Raw genomic sequence first — 16499 nt, 5'->3', positions numbered from 1 at the left:
AGTGAGCCTGTTCGTATTCATGCCACAAACGAGTCAGAACAAGACCACTTCAATCCTGCCTCGACGCTGACCAATATAATAATGCAGGTACCTTGTAGAGCTGCAGCGAGCTGGCTTACTTTGTCCCGACGGCCATTGGTTGCAGGCGCGTGAAAGATCATCCTGGCGCAGGCTGGCGCTGCCTTGACTGCGTCACCAACGTTGATGTCGGATGATGACTCAGCCTGCATCGCATGGAACCTCGCGCGAGACGAGGCGAGGCCCGTGGTGTGAGATCTTCGTCAAGATGACCATACAAGTACCTCTACAGACCCAGTACAGCATGTGTGGGATTGAATCGACTGACATCCCGGACCCAAAGGGCCGAGACGAGCATTCTCATTGCATTGCTGCTAAAACTATCTATGGGCTTGTTGTCGAGCCACTTTCAGCTCCTCCCACATAATAGTCTCCATTACTGTCATACAATCCCATATCGTCATTAGAAAAAGGGCATAATCACAATTCGTAAACTCTTGACATCATAGCAAAGTTGTCTCTGCAGTTGTTCCATGGCGTGGTCCAAGCACATGAGGCTCGTCCAGTCCAGGTCAGGCACCAAGAGCCCGAGCACAACTGCAGCGGAGCGTCCGTCCGCTACCAGCCTCGATGAATCCAACGGTCCGGTGGTATCACCAAGATTTTTTTCCTGAAAAGAAAAACATAGGACGTGAAGAGTTAGTCCACTCAGCCATCTGTGGACGAGCGGGTATCAACCAAAGTTCATTAACACATCAAAAGCGTGAAGTAAGGCTGCGACCCAGAGAAGGTCGACGGGAATGGCCAGTGGATGTGGTCGCATTCGCCGACTTTCCACCAATCTTTCCAAATCCTTGAAGGATATCGACACCCTCGTCGTTGTCATCCGAGTTGTCGTTCTCGAATGACTTGAAGTCAAAAAGATCATCTTGTGTATCGAAGAGGGAGCCATGCGAAGCGGAAGCTTTCAATGGCGACCCACTTTGGGTAGCCCGTACGCGGGGATGCAGAAGAGAGCTCCGGGTTGGAGTTTTGGTGTTGCGATTCTGGGCACTGCCAAGCACATCCGTTAGGATATTGGTAGAAGTTGCTGATCGACCATAGGTTGGGCGAGAGACAGATCCCTTCAATGGTGATGAGGCACATAATGGTGTGCCTGGGGTAAAACCAAGCGCCGGATCAGAAAAGATTTCAAAAGATTCCTCAGTATAGGCTGACGAGGGCGCCAGACTCGTCCACCGGAGAGGACTGTATGTTGCCTCTTCTAACAAAAAGAGTCCAGAGCTTTTGATCGGTGAGTTGGCAAACTCGCGCATTGCTTTGCGATGCAGCAGGAGCTGCGTGTTTGGAGACACTGAAGGAGGAGGGCGTGCGGGTTTCTTGAAGATAACAGCAGGAGTCACCGGATTCTGGTTCACCACTGGGCTGACACGAACGGGGGATGACAACTGAGCACCCTCCGCCGTGGATGGCCGGAATCTCCCATGGCTCGGAGTCAGATCATGCGAGGAGCTTCTGATTCGCACAATCTCCTCTTCGGCGCGACCTCTCTTCTTCCTCATAGGCTCAATGTCCAGTTCCGAGGTGAGCATCACGGTATTCTTGTTCGGCCGCAGAGCAGAAGACTCAATGGACGAAAAGTATCCGCTGTCATCGTTCTTGGTAAGACTTGGGTTATGTCGATGAGATACAGATTGGCGCGGCTGTCGTGTAGGCGGCGAAGAGATCGCGCGTTGATGATGAGGTGCAACCACGGGTGGCGAAGAATTAATGGCATCTGGGGGAGACGACTTTGGAGCCGTGACGGCGCCGGTGTCTTCAAATTCGGCAGTCTCATGCTCGTTCAGAGCGGGGTCTGAGGCGGGAAGAGTAGCATCTGATGAGAGTTCCGGAAGGGCAGGAGCTGTCTGAGGGCGGGGTGGTTCGCTGGATTGACCAAGGAAGGGGTTCGGTGCGAGCGCGTCCGAGAGCTGTTGGGCAATCTTCTGAGGCTCGGGACGCATCGCGTTGGCATTGATCGTCATGTGGGTGATATTGGCCCCTCTGCGATTTCTATCCTTGATGAACTGCGACTCCATCCCTGGCTCAATGACCCAATAGCTTCCCTTTCCGGCATCGCCCTTGGGCCTCTCTTGCTTAGTGAAAGCTTTGTGCAAAGATAGGTTATGTCTGATACTGTTATGCCAGCTTTGCTTGGTGTCTTCTCGGTAATAGGTGAATGTAGTCGAGATCCAGTCGTAGATTTGCGCCAAAGTTAGCCGCCGATTTGGTGCTCTAAGGATAGCCATTCCGATCATCTGAGCATAGCTGTAGGCAGGCTTATTTCCATCATCCTCGACGGGAGGCATATCTTCAGGGTTAGGTAGCTGGAAGACGGATTCATCTTCCTGTCGAGGCTTCTTGAAAGGGCGTTCGTTGGTCATCTGCGCTTCCGAGTATGATCGTTTTAGGGGCTGTTTGCGGACGTATGAGGGCTCTGGAAAGTCGACGAAATTATCTTGCGTAGTTGGCATCCCGAAGTTTTCCTGGTCATATGAATCAAGTTTTATGTCGAAGGTGGTAAACATTGGCTGTGCCATTTGAACAGGACGATACTGCTGGCTGGATGGAACAGCATGTCTCTTCGCGGGCGAGTCAGTGTACATATGGTTTGCCGTCATAGGCGGAGGGATCGCAACATAGTTGAGGTCTCCGTAGTAAGGTGGCTGAGGAGATAAGGGTGTGCTCTTGAGAGGGGATAACTGTTGGCCGGGTGCCATCGGGGCACTGAGGATGACCTCTGGGCGTGGGTGAGCAGCAGGCGGGTTTCTTAGTGGCTGCAAAGGCATAGCCGAAGGTTGCAGACGCGGTCGATTTCGGCTGAGATGTGAGATATTGTTCGACGGAAGCGGCATGGGATCCTGATAGATCTGTACAAAGGGATGTTGACGCGTCGAGGCCATGGCGAAAAGTGGTGTAGAGTATTCACAGATACAGGACAAGCCAAGTGTATGGGAAAAGTCGCGTGAAACTAAAGTGCAGAGGTTCCATTAACCGACTTTTTGAGGTTGACGGCAGGGTGCGGCTGAGATGTGGTCCAGAGCCGACAACCCGCAGGAAACAGGCAACTGCCACTTTTTGAGAACGATCTCGAGCTGTGAGCAAGGGCGTCCAGAGAAATCAAATCTCAGGGCGAAGGAGGTGGATGGAGGTATGGGCGTGTCTGTGCGGGAGGGGCGCGGAAGATCGAGGCCGCAGTTGCAGCGCTGGTCGGAGTACCGAGGGGGTGCGGATGGTATGAATGCTGAACCGTCGAAAGGGATAGAAGTCGAGAGGTGAATCGCAGCTATCGAATCAATCGAGGCATTCCGTGAAGCTGGCGATGACTGGAGATCGTAAAGAGTAGCTTGTTTACCAGGCTGTCGCGTAAAAAATCGATGTGAGAGTAAGCTGGTTCGTGGGAGGAGGCAGGCCAGTTCTTAAGAGGGGAACTGCAGGCAGAAAAAGAGGGCAGAGCAGGACCGGGTAAGAACAAAGTTCGAGAGCTCGGTGGAGGTGTGGGTGAGAGGAGTTCGACCTTTGAGTCGGGAATGCCAGGAATGACGCGGGCCTGGTGGGCTATTAGTGAGAGGCGTCGAGGGCGTGGGTTTGCGATGCGAGGCCTCGATGCAACTGACAGGTGACTGAGGCCAATGTGAAGACGCGAACCGTGATGGACCTTGACTTTAGGAGACTTTGGCGCTACGGACGCCTTGATTCTGAAGGGTTCGCAGTGGTCGGGGCCTGTGCTGCTGGACTTATCCACATCCAATCAATGGCATCTCGATTGGACTCGACTGACGTGGAATGCCCGTTGTCTGCCCACCTGGTTCCCTGGTTTGGTGTTGAGGGAGTGGCGCGAATCCCAGAACTTAGACGTGATTTGATTGGTGGAGGGAAGGACGCGTTTCAAGCGCGTCTTCCGGAGCGGAACAACTACTATTCCGGGATGCTACTCTAGCCGTGTTGCCGCTTTGTCTCACTTTCCCTTTCCAGAAACTTCACATTCATTTCCGCAGCATATTTCTTGCTTCTCTAGGAAATAGTAGCAGAGAACTCTCGTCTTCGGGTTGTCAATCCCGGGGCTATAGCTGTTTCTTCCTTCATCAAGACAAGCACTGCCACAATGGTTCATCTAAACTCTACCAAAAGGACAAACCCCTTGGACTCAGGTTGATGTCATCTGGAGATGTTGGATCTTCTCATTTTTTTGATTGACATCTGTCATGGTTGTGGGTTGTGGTGATCATGTCACTCTGTTGAAATTCGTTTCTTCATCTACTCCAAATTGCTGTCATCGACATTTCCCGTAACATCTCCGAATATAACCGCCACGGTGGGCCCGTGTGTGTCCAGCTGAATGTCCAAATTTCAGACCCTTTTCAAAGTGCCTCCCATTTTATTGACCAACCCCGGGTTCCGGATTTTTCCTTTTTGACACCACTAGTGCCCCCCTCTTTTTTCTATGCAAAGACTCCCGTAAATGGTATTAGATGCTGCTCAATCGCTCAAAAAGCACAATCAGGGTTCGAGGAAGGTAAACAAGTTGGTGTGCAAGATGTTTAAAGCTCGATCGGCGTCGCGTTCTGCAATCACACAAGAGATGTTGATCTCACTAGCCCCTGCTCACCCTGTTAGCATTGACATACACCTCTCCAAACCATGAGGGGTGCCCATACCTTGCGAGATCATTTCGATGTTCACATGATTCGAGCCCAGGGTCGAGAACATCTTTCCAGCAATGCCGATCATATTCTTCATCTGCTTCCCGACGAGACTGACAATCGCCATTTCCGGAATGATGTCCACAGTCCCAAAGTTTTGCAATTCCTCGATCGCGCCCCGAAGATCCTGATCCACGATCTGGTATTCGTCATCGCCTCCGCCCGTGTAGAGGGGCGCTTCCGAATGCAATGCCATAGACATATTCACCTCGCTGGTGGAAATGACATCGACCGACAATCGCCACTTGTCGAGGGTGGCAAAGATTCCGGCGAAGAACCCATGGGACAATGCTCTTTTATTGGAGTGGATATTCATGACCAAGATCTTGTGCTTCATGGTAATTGCTGTCGGGCGCTTCGGCGTCTCACCCTCCGAGAGCTGGCTAGGGCTCCTCGAGCGGAAGAGCGTGGGGTCGTGCCCTGCCGACTTGGAGGCCAGCTCTGACGGAGAATCTGGATAGACGATGGTACCCCCTCCTCGTGGATTCATCACATTCTTTATCCGAATAGGTATCCGTGCTCGGATGACCTGGTCCATGGTGGAAGGGTGAATCACCTCGGATCCGTAAAATGTGAGTTCAGCAGCCTCTGCTGGGCTTATCCGAGGAATCAGTTGCGCTGTCGGGACTTTGCGCGGGTCAGCCGTAAATATGCCATCCACTTCTTTCCATATTTGTAGCTCGTTGGCTCCTATGCCGACGGCAACGAGGGCGGCACACAGGTCGGTGTATCCTCGACCAACTGTCATCAACAAACCTCTCGGGATGGCGCCAAAGTATCCTGTAATTACGGGCACCACCCCAGAAGGGATGTCTTGGAGCCGTTTTGCCAAACTCGATGCCATGTTGTCGTAGAATTGCTGGTCCAGACCGTGGGAGACATTGAAATCAATCACGTCCGCTAGGTCGACGAACTCGGCGTCAATACCTCGGTCCTGCAGCAGTGCTGCCATGAAGTGACAGCTGAGCTTTTCGCCTGTGCTCATAACCTTGTCTCTGGATCTGGGACTCGTCTCGCCCAAAGTCTGGGCAGCTTCCAATATCCGCTCCACCAACGAACACTCATCTTCAAACTGTGCCCGTAACTGCGTCCGTATCTTCTCGGACTGTATGTACGTTTCAGCAGCCCCCAAGTGATCGGCCCGAACATCTTGGATTAACCGTTTGAAATCTTGGGATCGGTGGTTCTCTGCCTCGGCCGCTGCCCGCAACAGACGGTTCGTCGTGCCTGCGGCCTTGGTGCTGCTCGATCTCTAAATTTGGCCGATCAGTATATGCAAACAGCGAGACCGACGATGAGTATACGCACTGCTGAGCAGACTATTGCAACATCGGTGTCCAAGGAACAAGATTTGACGACATTGACAATGTCCAAAGGGAATTTTCCAACACTAGTTCCTTGGGTGAGTCAGTGACGGCGTACCAAATATGGCGGAGGTTGATCACACATACCGCCAAATTTCAAGACATTAACTGGACGAGACCTTGGTGTGCGGGTGCCATTGACCCCGTTGACGAGCGGGACCTCGGCGCGCACACCGTTAGAGAGAGAGGGCGTGGTCATTGTGAGGAGGGTGACTGTGGCAAGCAATGACTGAGAAACATAATACCGTCACTGAGACATACGAGAGACAGCGGAAGGAGTGTGGTAGCTAGTCAACAAACGAAAGTAAATATCATTCGAGAGCGAGGGCTGTTTTAGAGGGAGAGCAGCAAGTTAGTGACTGGCATTGTATCCCACTGCCACAGCCGGAGACGATTCTGGGCCCGATTTTCGAAAAAGTCTCTCAGTTAGCACGAGAGTCGGGTCAGTCATAATACTCGATGCGGCAGAATTTTTGAAAATTCTGGAGGGGTCCTCGAGGCGGTGAGGTGAGCCCACTGCGCTCGGCTACAAGTTCGGCGAATAATGTGGCGGCCAGAACCGTGGCGTCATTTCGTGTGTGGTTACCAGATTTAGTCAGGTACATTAGTTACTTAACAGATACCTACTGGTAGGCACTCTTCTGGGTACCTGTACTTGTACCTATAGGTACCCTCAACATGTGATGGCCTAGGTCTACTGGATGTTGTCATTTTAACGGCCCTGACCCCATCCTTGGTGTCCTCCAATTCAACCTGCCAGCACACCTTCTTGCTCGCCCAGAATGCAACCCAAGCAGCCAGACAAGGCTGAGTGAATCACCCCACTGATCTTGGGCGGCCGTGGCAGCTTTTAATCTCAGCCTGTCACCGTCAGCGCTTCGTTTCCAAGAATCAGATAACGCCAAACAAAGACTGGGGGAATTAGTTCTTGCTGACATGGAAAATTTAACATAGAGTGGCATTCCACGCCTATGTTATGCACGCCCTTAGTGTTCCTCTTGCGCTTCCACCCGAGAATCCTCCTTAAACTCCCCTTGGCGATCAACGCGGCCCTCCCAATACCCCATTCGCCCACTGTTCAGCCTGCTCGGACATTCCTCGTCCGCATACAAGTACACAACACACCCTAATTAAGCACTGCCACACGGAGTTGAGGCGAGGCGGAAAAGCCACTCTGTTGTCCTCTGTTATTCGTTGTCCCTCTATGCGTTCGCTGCACTTCATCGCTTCTGTTGAAAAAGATAAGGTTGTTAGTGGACAGCAGGTAGCAGCCAGTGACAGGCACCGTTGAAGTGACCGATTGGGCTCGCCCGCAGCCTGATATCCCATCCCGCACAAGATGGAATCTTGTTAAGCCTCTCGCGCCATCTCTCATTCTATTATATCCCATGGGTCATGATGGCCACCGAAAATCGCGAACAATATCTAACTTGCCCCTTTTGCCGCTTCGGCACCCATGATTTTGACGCCCTCGAAAGGCACGTGCAACATCGGCATGGCGGCCAGCAGCCTGACCGTCAGCAACCCTACAATGCCGCGCCTCAGCTGAGCGATGCTGATCTGGCTCAACTTCTTGCCTTTGAGGAAGCAGGCTTGCCTGCCGAACTAGCCCTACCAGACCGTCACAATGTTCCTGCCCGTGATGAAAATGGGATGCCGGAAAGTGCAACGAATCCACCACAGCTCCCATCAATTTCTCGAGCTGGAAAGGAAGAATCATGGGTACAATGTGTCTGTGGCGAACGCGTACATTTTCTCGAGCTCGATGCCCATTCCGACATGCATGCTCAGGAGAATATTTCCATGGATGACGCCGATATACCTAGCAAAGACGTTGAGCTTTCGACCCTTCGGTCAACTGCCCAACGTCCCTTAGTCGATGTCTCCAACTCGTTCAGCACTCATATTTCAAAGTCTCTTCGAAACTATGGCCAACTTCCTGACAAACCGTCCGCCCCTCCTCCTCGCAGCGAAAAGAGACGCGGTCCATCTCTCAAGGATATCTTCCTCGGCACTCCCGCGTCTCCTAAGAGGAAATCGGCTCTTTCGGCCGTCTCTTCGAAACTTGGGAAGACAAAACGGCTTGGAGTGAGTGTGGACCAAATCTAACATTGAATAGTAAGCTAATTGTTTGCAGCGGTCGGAACTCGGTCCCTATGCTCACGAGCAGCAGATGCCGGGCTGGCTGCGCCGCATGCTCGAGGAGGGCGCCAAAGTCACGATCACTAACAGGATCGGCCCCGACGGCACGTTGATCAAGGTCGAAACCATTGCCAATGAGACGCCCAATCTCGTACCTGTACTCTCTCGGCTGTCTCAGCTGGACAGAACGGTCGAACGTGCATTCTATTGCAGTCCTCAAGTTCTCCACGTGTGCAAAATGCCAAGGGAAGGTGGCTTTTGCGGCTATCGCAATATTCAGATGCTGGTATCCTACATCCAGGGTGCGGATGCTAATGGCGCAGAGAACTTCAGGGGAAGACTGCCATCTATACTGAAGGTCCAAGACATGATCGAAAACGCTTGGGACCTGGGCTTCAACTCTAGCGGACGTGTGGAAACCGGCGGCATCAGATTCACCCGCAAATACATTGGCACACCGGAGGCGCAAGCATTGTTCATGAGTCTCGATGTACCATGCGAGGCAACCGCGTACACCACTACAAAAGAGGTCGAGGGCTTCGAAACAATGCTTCTCGCTGTCTGCGAGTATTTCGACGACGACTCGACCAAAGCTAGCGTTGACAAAGTAGTTATTACGGACAAGCCGCCGATCTACTTTCAACATCATGGCCATTCCATGACCATCGTGGGGGTCGAGCAAAGGTCGAATGGTGTTGTCAACTTGGTCGTTTTCGATCCCATGTTCAACCCAAGCCCCGCACTCAAGAAACTCGCCTTTTCACGCAACACGACGTTCCGGTGCGCTGAGCCTGAAAAGCTCTTGAAAGCTCACCGAAGGGGCGAGAGATACCTGGAGAAGTATAAGGACTTTGAACTCTTGAAGTTGAAAACGAGGCAGTCATAACATGCGGGGAACATCACACACGGACTATCATTACCGAAGGGCACGGAAGGCGAGCATTGTTAAACTCATTCATTGCGGCTTGGACATCTCCTATGAGGGCTTCTTTTGATATTGCATTGCAACTGGGACGATGGAGGAGTTTGTTAGAACAAATGACTACTTCGAAGGCTGACCGGCAGCATGGATGGATTAGGTATGACACGGTCGGGGCATCTCTAGAGGCCTATTGATAGGCTTCTTCAGCAAATTGGTATGAGCGTTCTGGTTTGTATGCTGTTGTTGCTCATTACTTGTTCTCAGACCAAATATTTGTTACTGGTGGAAGCTCAGAGTTCGACTTGACTGGCTAGCTGTGGTTAGGATGTAGCCTCGTAGCCTTGTGGCCGCGCAGCCTTGCGCAGTTTGAGTCATTTCAAATTCTCGCTTTCGCTATCAACAGTGTCGAATAGATGTGACACAAGATATACCGAAATACAACCCGCTGCTCCCTACAACATACATCTACAGTCTAGAAAATCAAGTCGAGCAAAGTGGACAGGTCTTATTGGGTTCGTTTTGAACACAGGCACTCACGTTTGACCCGCCGGTGAACACCTTGCGCTCGTCCCCAGCATATGTTTTTTCTTTTTTTCCTTTAACTGGCACAGAAAATTATACCACTACCAAATCACCCAGACCCTTCCACAAAGGATACCCCGTCTCCCACCCTCCTATCTCTTCTCTTCGCGAGAGCAAAGATAGAAAATGTCTCTGGCACCAGCGTCCCTGGACCCGCAACCGGTAAACCAACGGCCCAAGGTCCTGAACTTCATCACCGGCAACGCCAACAAGCTGGCCGAAGTCCGCGCGATCCTCGGCGACGTGGCCGGTCTGGACCTGCAGAGCCGCAATATCGACGGCGCCGAGATCCAGGGTACCATTGAGGAGGTCGCGAGGGATAAGGCCTCGAGGGCCGCGAGGGCGGTGAGTGTCTTCTCACTAATAATTATAGTACACTTAATGGATGGAATATTCTACATTGGATGTTATGTCTGTCAAAGGTATATGCTAACAAACCGTGCTCCGGCTAGGTGAACGGCCCAGTCCTCACGGAAGACACTGCGCTGGAGTTTCAGGCCCTCAAAGGGTTACCCGGGCCTTATATGTGAGCTCACACTCCCCTGAAACGTGCCATTGAACAGAATCCCCAGACGAACCAGTCACCGTCCTCTTCATCACCCCTGCTCCTGCACAGAGCATTGTTACCTTCCTCAGCAACGACTGACGCTATAACTCCTCTACCATAGCAAGTACTTCCTTCAGGCCCTCGGTCACGACGGTCTCAACAAGATGCTCGCCGCATACGAAGACAAGACCGCCTTCGCGGTGTGTACGTTTGCGTACTGTGCAGGACCTGGCTATGAGCCGATTCTGTTCCAGGGCCGGTGTCAGGGAAAGATCGTGCCAGCCAGGGGGCCTCCAATTTTTGGTATGTGAACTCCCCCTTGCGAAAATGGTTCCATGCAAAGCCTGGGTGCAATTTGCAGTGGGTAATTTCTGACCGCGAACTCCAATAGGCTGGGATGCCGTCTTCGAGTTCGAGGATGGTCAGACATATGCCGAGATGGAGAAGGAGAAGAAAGTATGTACTCCTTCGACCTCGTCCCCTCTTGTCCTTGTAATGGGCGACATGGCTAACCACATTCCTGGCGTAGAACTTGATCTCGCATCGAGGCAAGGCTCTGGCCAAGCTGAAAGCATGGCTGGCTGGGGGTGAGCTGGAGCCGTAGCCATAACTGCCGCACAGTGCCTCATTCAAATAGAATCGTAGACTTTTGTGACGTGGGTCATCCAAGAATAGAGGAATCCCCAGTCGAGCTTTTGCCATCCCACTGCCCCTAACCCTCGTTCCCATTTGTAGTATGATCTTTAATCCAGTTCTTCACCCACTGCAGAATGCGCTCGGCGTTCTCATCGATGTCGTCTGCATTCACGCTTTTGAGTTCAACGACCCTCCCATCTTCCGTCTCTCCCCATCCCTCTTTGGCCTCCTCGGTCACAACGCCAAAGATCTCGGCGTCCATGTTCTCCTGCACTTTGGAGTCTTTGTAGCCTCGCGCCATGAGGCGGTCGTAGAGAACACTCGTCTCTTCACACCTCAGCACGACCACGAGGTCGACCCAGCGCACGGCGAACCCAGCGGTGGAATGCCAATCAATGACCCATCCGCCTTCGCCTTCCCCATCGGAGATGTCTTTCTCCACCTCGTCCATGAGTTTGTCATCGTCCACGATCAGGGTCTGCAGATCTTCATCGTAGCCGGAGTGGCAGGAGCGAGACTTGACGAGGTCGTTGATCGAGAGGTGCTTGAGGTTAATCGCAGGCGTGGAGGACGAGGCTAGACTGAGGAGTTGTGTGCATGTCGTGGTCTTGCCGACGCCGGGAGTGCCTGTTATGATGATGTTGGGAAGAGTGCGCATTTTGTGGCACTTTGGACCAGAATGCAGAGTCGGAGTAGGGGACAGGTAGAGAGGTCAGGGCGTCAGGCCAGGGTTTTCTTGTGTTCAGAATACTTTGTCAACCTGTGCCGCAAAAAAATATTTATTCAATACAAAACAAGAAAATGCGGGCGACGAGTAATAGCGCTGGTGGTGTAGGACACGGATGGGGTCGAAGGGTCTTTCCGCACCACGCGCACCCAACCAGCAACACAATGAAGGCCTTCATAGCTACCGAGCAATAGCCCGTTCCATTCCTCTACATACCTCCACAGACTGCCACGATACATACAATTCTGGACGTGAGTGAACTCAACCACGCGCCACATCCCTTCTGACGCAAGCCAACCTCCAATCATTCAGGAACTGGCACTCAATCAGTCGATTGCGGGTAAGGGACACTCATTCTGGGCGTTTCATGTAGCTATGAAGTACTCATTCGAGTCTGCCATAGTCCCACCTCCAGAAGCCTTTCTAGAGTCCTTACTAGCCGCGGTTCACTCCGTCGCCGTCACCGACCAGCTCAAAGTCAACGAGGTTGAACAGACTGGGGTCGAGGACAAAGTCATTGACGGCAGCCTCGAGAGAACCCCAACCACCGCCATGTGCATTGTCCAAGCCCCCATGCTTGGAACCATATTGTACAGGTGAGGTCTGCACGTCGTCCATAAAGACACCGGCAAGCAGGGGACAGCCTTCCACGATGCGAGCCAGGGTCCTCCTCATCCTGGCGGTGATATGAAAATGCGGCTGAAGGTCTTTCAGCATCTCATCCAGCAATCGAAGCCACCGAAGGTCGTTCTCGTCTATGGAAGAGTGCTCGGCCCCCAAGATATTGGAGATTAAGACGGTCGCCGCCACGTACAGATTGTCCAGCATCACAGAAGGCGTCTTTTCCACCCCGAAAATCTGTCCGTAGGTGATACCCAGCTGGGCAATCTTCAGCGCGTTGTGATGCACAAGCTGCCTGGAAGACTCGGCGGTCCAATTGCGAAGGACTGGGGGTTGGTCCTTGCCGTCGCTTTGTTTGCGCTTCCGCTGGCTTGAGATGGGAAGAGAATGCAACAGCATCTGCACCCTTAGATACTGCATATGCAGACCATACGCCACGGCGTCAAGAGCAGAGACGTTGTCATAATCAAGGGTAATGTCTGCGGGCACTGACGAATACCACCGGCGCAACCTGCCATCGAGTTCTGACAGTCGATTCAGAGTGCCTGCCTGTATAAGCGAATCCTTGTCGAGGATTGTCGTAATCTCGGCAATCAATACACACAAGTCAAACCACGCCCTCAAAGTCAGATTGTCAGATACATGGTCAGCATACGAGGACAGAGACGGGCCCAGCATGGCTATGTGGCTTGGACGTCCCAGGTACATGCTCCAGAGGGTCTCGTAGACGAAGCAGCCCAACGTCACAGAGCCGCGGAACCTTGCTCCACGGATGTTCGAGGCATCTTGGTCACTGCTCTTGCTCCAAGCATGGTGCAGACCCAGGTCAACCACGAGCCGACAGGCAATACCTAATCCTTTGATTAGGGTGGCTGGCACACGATGCTGAGGGAAAGGAGACCTCACCACAGTACATCCAGCCAACTCGGTCGCGTCCTTCAGTCATCTCGTAGTCACTGAGAAGCAGCATACCCTGCAGCGTCGCCACATTTGGATCTTCCAACTCTGACACGATTTCCGACTTTGCACGCATCGCATAGCTGGATCCCAACGCGCGGACCGTAACCGAAGTACTCAAGCGCGCGCTGCACGCCATCATGGAGTTTTCCAGAAACCGGGAGTAATGCTGGGATCGCAAGCCTCGCGCTCGGTGGGACAAAAAGAGCTCGGGGTGAATGATGGTGACTGAAAGGGTCTGGAAGTTGCAGTAGTTGTTGAACAGGAGGGTTTTCAGGCGATCCGAGTCCATGTCAATCTGAGTCCCTAGAGCATGAATGCCCGACACACTTTTCACCACATCAGAAGGCGACGACACATGGAGTTGGCATGACGGGCCAAAGTATATGCCGGATTCCTCGGAAACCTCGCCCTCGCCATTGACTTCATGGTGAACTCGAGGCGTGTGGCTTCGCCGTTGCCTTTCGTTGTCGGCGAGACCCGGTTGCCTTGACAAGTCAGCACTTCATACAGCTTTGGGAGGCAATGCAAACAAGGTATAAAGAGCGACGCACTCAGCAGAAGACTGTTGACCTTGATTGGCTCGAGGGGACTCAGGACTGTTTGTGCTTGGCTGCACGACTGCCGATGAGGCTCGGTGAGCGGCGATCAGAGTCGCGTCTTGTGGCCCCCGTATATCGTCAAGGCTGGGTCTGGTGGTTGCAGCTGCAGCTGTCGGCGATTTCAGCACTGGCGCACTCTCTCCCTGACTACTGCCAAGCGATGTATTGCCATCGGGAACGATCTGGCGGATCAGAACGTCCAGCGATCGGATCTGCTCCTGAAGTGCAGCAATGTGCTCGCGAGAACCGTGCCTGAGAATCAAGTGTCAGCTTATCGAGCTCAGCCATGCCAGAATCCACCTAACACACTTTCTACGGTCCGAGAACTGGCTGACGCGACAGTCAATGTCGGAAATGCGGCATGCGCTACACGTAGACCCGGTAGGAAGGCGTTGAATATCACACTAGGTGAAGATGAGTTTGTATTCTCCAAATGGGAAGCTATTCCTCACTAACTCGAATCTTGCGCTGACGACAGCTGTGGCAAGCTAGCGAAGCGCGAGGCCGCGCTGAGGGAGATATCTTCTGTCGCTTGGTGCCCGGAGCATCCTCGTCTGGCAGAGCTGACGCTGCTCGTCGCGACGCAAGGACCTCGTCTGACTGCATCTGATCCCGAACAGATATTGGAAGAGCCGTGAGAACTTGGTCAGGGCAAGGAGTGTTCACAGACAACGCGAAACATGATATATCCCGTCGGAGAGTCCCCAATTGACCGGCCTAGATTCTTGGCTGTTGGGCTAGATACTTCCTGAGCCTGCTCCACAAGATCTCTCGCTTCAGATGCTTCGGGACGAGGGGGTCGAAGCGGAGAGAGAGAAAAGCACCGCAGACAGCCGACAGCGTACGACGGGTTCACCTCCAACGGCTGGAACATGACATACTCGGCATACCAAATCCGTAAAGAAGCCAAGAAGCATGTTCCCGAGGCTGTGGGTGAATTTGGGACGGCAGACGGCGAGCATTTTCCACGGAAAACCCCAGAGTTGGAGTCAAAAGTCAGAGTCTGGGGTCCCCGCAGTCTTGCTGTACCGCGAGTACTACGAGTGTCCGCACATGGATATTCTCGTGTGTGACATGCTTGGGACCCAGGCTGGCTTCAGCATCACGCTGTTGATGTTGTATGTTGGGGAGAGAGACGACCGTTCCAGCAATTGGGCTATCCAGGATGGATCATCAAAAATACCAGTCACGACGTCTACTTGACCTAGCGATCAACAACCCAAAGTGACTTGTTATATACTTCTTTGGCAACCGGATTCGGGAGATCGAACATGCCCCTTTCGTCCTCTTCGCCTCGAGAAGCGACATAACCACACGACTGGGTCGATCGCATGGCAAAGTTATTGCTCCTCCATGCTATCATTCCGAAGAACCGCGGCGGTCAAAGAGCCGGGCGGGGAAGCGAACTCGAGAGACTGAGAGTCAAACGGGCCTTGACACCCGAAGTCAGGTTGGAACGAAAGCAGAGTGCCGACGGTGGGGAATATATACTATTCACCTCAGCTCGATCCAAGGGCAATCTGTCTCATCGTTTCGTGCAAGACTCCTTCAACAATTCCACCCAAATCATAGCTCCATTGTCCAGCCAATATGCCTAGTGTCACCAGGCTGCAGATTACACCTCTTGCTGAAACCTTTGCCGCCGAAGTCGAAGGCATTGACTTCTCCAAGCCGATCGATGATGCCCTGTTCGAAGAACTTAGAGACACTGTCCACAAGTACGGCGTCGTCGTCCTTCGCAAGACTGCGTTAGACGACGACTCGGCCATTGCCCTTGGCCGACGTTTCGGGGAACTGGATAGCGTCAGGGCTCATCGGCTGGCGGGCAGGGCCATGAGGATCCCCAACGACGAGATCTTCGACGTGGGTAACCTGGACGACAAGAACGAGGTCGTGACAGTCAAAGACCCCAACCGCACCGCGTCTGCCAACGGTAATGCGCTGTGGCATGCTGATGGAGCCTTCAACCCTCGTCGCACCGGTGTTTCCATCCTGCGAGGTGTCGAACTTCCCCCGAAAGGCACTGGGGGCCATACCGAGTACTTGGACACCCGGACAGCGTACGACGATCTCCCAGAGGAGAAGAAAAAGGAGATCGAGGGCCTTGTAGGCTGCAACTCGCTGTTCCACAACCGAAAGACGGCCAATCCGGACTCGCCCCTCTTCCTCCATATCAACCCGATGGACCACCCTCTGGCGAAGCACAAGATTGCTCAGCTACACGAGCAGTCTGGTCGAATGAATCTCTACGTCACGTCTTACACCCATCATATCGACGGGATGGATCTGGAGAAGGGCCAAAAATTACTCAAAGAGTTGTTTGAGCATGTCCAGCAAGACAAGTACAAGTTTGTGCATCATTGGCAGGACAACAACGACGTTGCCATCTGGGACAACTGTGCCGTGTTGCATAGAGCAACCCACGGGGAGTACGAGGGGAAATATAGGCGGGATATGCGACGGGTTTCGGTCTTTGATACCGGGTCCACGGCTTACGGGGAGAATGATGTTTCGACGTACTGGCAACAAGGTCTCCCATAGAGGTTCCCCCAGGAGACACGATGTAATGGATAAATCTGTAGGCTATGGCCATTGCACTGTTGCATTCACCTGTCGAGTTGGTGCCCGTGTATCCCTTT

At 52.9% G+C, this 16499-nt stretch overlaps 7 protein-coding genes across 7 annotated transcripts; 3 read left to right on the top strand and 4 right to left on the bottom strand.

Annotated features, from left to right (window-relative positions):
• Positions 1-773: 773 nt before the first annotated feature.
• Z517_10228 (uncharacterized protein) lies at positions 774-2960 on the bottom strand (the record flags this gene model as incomplete). The annotated part of the gene is made up of 1 exon (XM_013423841.1): positions 774-2960. One exon carries the CDS (start codon positions 2958-2960, stop codon positions 774-776), a length of 2187 nt encoding a protein of 728 aa, XP_013279295.1.
• Positions 2961-4557: 1597 nt separating this feature from the next.
• Z517_10227 (uncharacterized protein) lies at positions 4558-6323 on the bottom strand (the record flags this gene model as incomplete). The annotated part of the gene is made up of 4 exons (XM_013423840.1): positions 4558-4658; positions 4716-6012; positions 6069-6157; positions 6212-6323. The coding sequence occupies 4 exons, from the start codon at positions 6321-6323 to the stop codon at positions 4558-4560; spliced, it is 1599 nt and encodes a 532-aa protein (XP_013279294.1).
• Positions 6324-7522: 1199 nt separating this feature from the next.
• Z517_10226 (uncharacterized protein) lies at positions 7523-9152 on the top strand (the record flags this gene model as incomplete). Its single annotated transcript, XM_013423839.1, has 2 exons — positions 7523-8212; positions 8262-9152. The coding sequence occupies 2 exons, from the start codon at positions 7523-7525 to the stop codon at positions 9150-9152; spliced, it is 1581 nt and encodes a 526-aa protein (XP_013279293.1).
• Positions 9153-9896: 744 nt separating this feature from the next.
• On the top strand, positions 9897-10921 carry Z517_10225 (RdgB/HAM1 family non-canonical purine NTP pyrophosphatase; the record flags this gene model as incomplete). Its single annotated transcript, XM_013423838.1, has 5 exons — positions 9897-10115; positions 10223-10296; positions 10439-10620; positions 10709-10773; positions 10847-10921. 5 exons carry the CDS (start codon positions 9897-9899, stop codon positions 10919-10921), a joined length of 615 nt encoding a protein of 204 aa, XP_013279292.1.
• A 108-nt stretch (positions 10922-11029) lies between these two features.
• On the bottom strand, positions 11030-11611 carry Z517_10224 (uncharacterized protein; the record flags this gene model as incomplete). Its single annotated transcript, XM_013423837.1, has 1 exon — positions 11030-11611. The coding sequence occupies one exon, from the start codon at positions 11609-11611 to the stop codon at positions 11030-11032; it is 582 nt and encodes a 193-aa protein (XP_013279291.1).
• Positions 11612-12115: 504 nt separating this feature from the next.
• On the bottom strand, positions 12116-13550 carry Z517_10223 (uncharacterized protein; the record flags this gene model as incomplete). The annotated part of the gene is made up of 2 exons (XM_013423836.1): positions 12116-13152; positions 13208-13550. The coding sequence occupies 2 exons, from the start codon at positions 13548-13550 to the stop codon at positions 12116-12118; spliced, it is 1380 nt and encodes a 459-aa protein (XP_013279290.1).
• A 1900-nt stretch (positions 13551-15450) lies between these two features.
• On the top strand, positions 15451-16401 carry Z517_10222 (uncharacterized protein; the record flags this gene model as incomplete). Its single annotated transcript, XM_013423835.1, has 1 exon — positions 15451-16401. The coding sequence occupies one exon, from the start codon at positions 15451-15453 to the stop codon at positions 16399-16401; it is 951 nt and encodes a 316-aa protein (XP_013279289.1).
• Positions 16402-16499: the final 98 nt, after the last annotated feature.

Source organism: Fonsecaea pedrosoi (assembly GCF_000835455.1).
Source record: "Fonsecaea pedrosoi CBS 271.37 unplaced genomic scaffold supercont1.7, whole genome shotgun sequence".
In the NCBI taxonomy this organism is placed as follows: Eukaryota; Fungi; Ascomycota; class Eurotiomycetes; order Chaetothyriales; family Herpotrichiellaceae; genus Fonsecaea; species Fonsecaea pedrosoi.
The sequence above is the reverse complement of the archived record's forward strand: the minus strand, read 5'-3'. Positions and strand labels throughout refer to the sequence as shown.